This window comes from Piliocolobus tephrosceles, unplaced genomic scaffold (assembly GCF_002776525.5).
Source record: "Piliocolobus tephrosceles isolate RC106 unplaced genomic scaffold, ASM277652v3 unscaffolded_10975, whole genome shotgun sequence".
Lineage (NCBI taxonomy): Eukaryota > Metazoa > Chordata > Mammalia > Primates > Cercopithecidae > Piliocolobus > Piliocolobus tephrosceles.
The window spans coordinates 1-1,456 of record NW_022292060.1 but is presented as its reverse complement, the minus strand read 5'-3'; the positions used below and the strand labels follow the sequence as shown (position 1 = coordinate 1,456).

General features: G+C 49.9%; 1 protein-coding gene across 1 annotated transcript; it reads left to right on the top strand.

The window, feature by feature from the left end:
* Positions 1 to 5: 5 nt before the first annotated feature.
* Positions 6 to 1,454, top strand: LOC111533043 (histone H2A.Z-like; the record flags this gene model as incomplete). The annotated part of the gene is made up of 4 exons (XM_023199955.1): positions 6 to 269; positions 545 to 658; positions 989 to 1,118; positions 1,393 to 1,454. Coding segments are annotated over 4 exons (570 nt in total), but the record flags the coding sequence as incomplete, so codon positions are not given.
* Positions 1,455 to 1,456: the final 2 nt, after the last annotated feature.

Genomic DNA, 1,456 nt, shown 5'->3' with positions numbered 1-1,456 from the left:
GGCCGCGGCGAGCGCGCGGCGGGGGGCGGACGGGCGGGGTCGCCCCTGCGGCGCGCCGCGGGCCAGAGACCCCGGCGGGATGCGGGGACGCGCTCGCGGCGGGACGCGCCGCGGTGGGGGGATGGGCGCGCCGCCTTGGTAATTCTATATTCTCCGTTCCTCCTCCGCTCGCGGGCGTGTGCGCGCCGCAGGCTGGCGGTAAGGCTGGAAAGGACTCCGGAAAGGCCAAGACAAAGGCGGTTTCCCGCTCGCAGAGAGCCGGCTTGCAGGTCAGTAGTTGTTCGTGCGGTCTGCGAGTCCTGATGTTTTTCTTTGCATCTCCTTTTTTGTTATTCATGGCTCTCGATGGGCGTTTCGTCTATGCGTGGGTGATGCGGTGTCGCGACTTGGGCTGCCCATACGATAAATATGGGGGGGAGGAATCACGTGTTTCGATGTCGGGACGCGTTGCTGCGCCCGTTCCCCTTGCTTTGGCGCGCATGTAATTTCCCCATCTAGTTCTCTTATTTTGTGCATTTATGTTTGTGTATGCTTAAAATTTAAGTTCCCAGTGGGCCGTATTCATCGACACCTGAAATCTAGGACGACCAGTCATGGACGTGTGGGCGCGACTGCCGCTGTGTACAGCGCAGCCATCCTGGAGTACCTCACCGCAGAGGTAAATGGGTGAACGCCTATAATCCGGAGAAGGTTTGGGGGGCGGGGAGACGGCAAGAGGGAAGGAGGAAAGTGATGCAAGAAAACTCCCAGGCCCTGAACGCGGCGAGAGGCCTAAGAGAACGCTAGAGGGAGCTGGTGTTCAACAAGGATCCTACTGAGCTTGAGTTCTCTGCTCTTGGAATGAAAATTGCGTGCCCCTGTATATCTTGCTAGTCAGATAGTGGGGAACGAGTCCAGTTGGAAGACAAGCGTTTGTGAGGGTTTTATTCTGTTCTCTGAATCTTGGTCAAAGGAAAGTTGGAAGGACTGATTAGATTCTGCCTTCTAGGTACTTGAACTGGCAGGAAATGCATCAAAAGACTTAAAGGTAAAGCGTATTACCCCTCGTCACTTGCAACTTGCTATTCGTGGAGATGAAGAATTGGATTCGCTTATCAAGGCTACAATTGCTGGTGGTGGTATGTTAACTTCTGACATTTTAAAAAATTTCTTCAGAGGAAGGAATTCTTTGCTGCTTTAGTTTTTCTAGAAGAGGAAATTTAAGTATATTTTCATTGATGCAAGTATGGTTTTATCATGAAATTTGATTCATATGTATAACTATGAATTTTTACTTCATACTTGAGCTGCACGTTTTTAAAGATACTTGAACAGTGTACACTTTTCTTGGTTTCAAATACTGTGATTTTTTTAAAAAATCTTAAGTAGAATTAATTCCTGTCACTCTCCTAGGTGTCATTCCACACATCCACAAATCTCTGATTGGGAAGAAAGGACAACAGAAGACTGTCTAAAG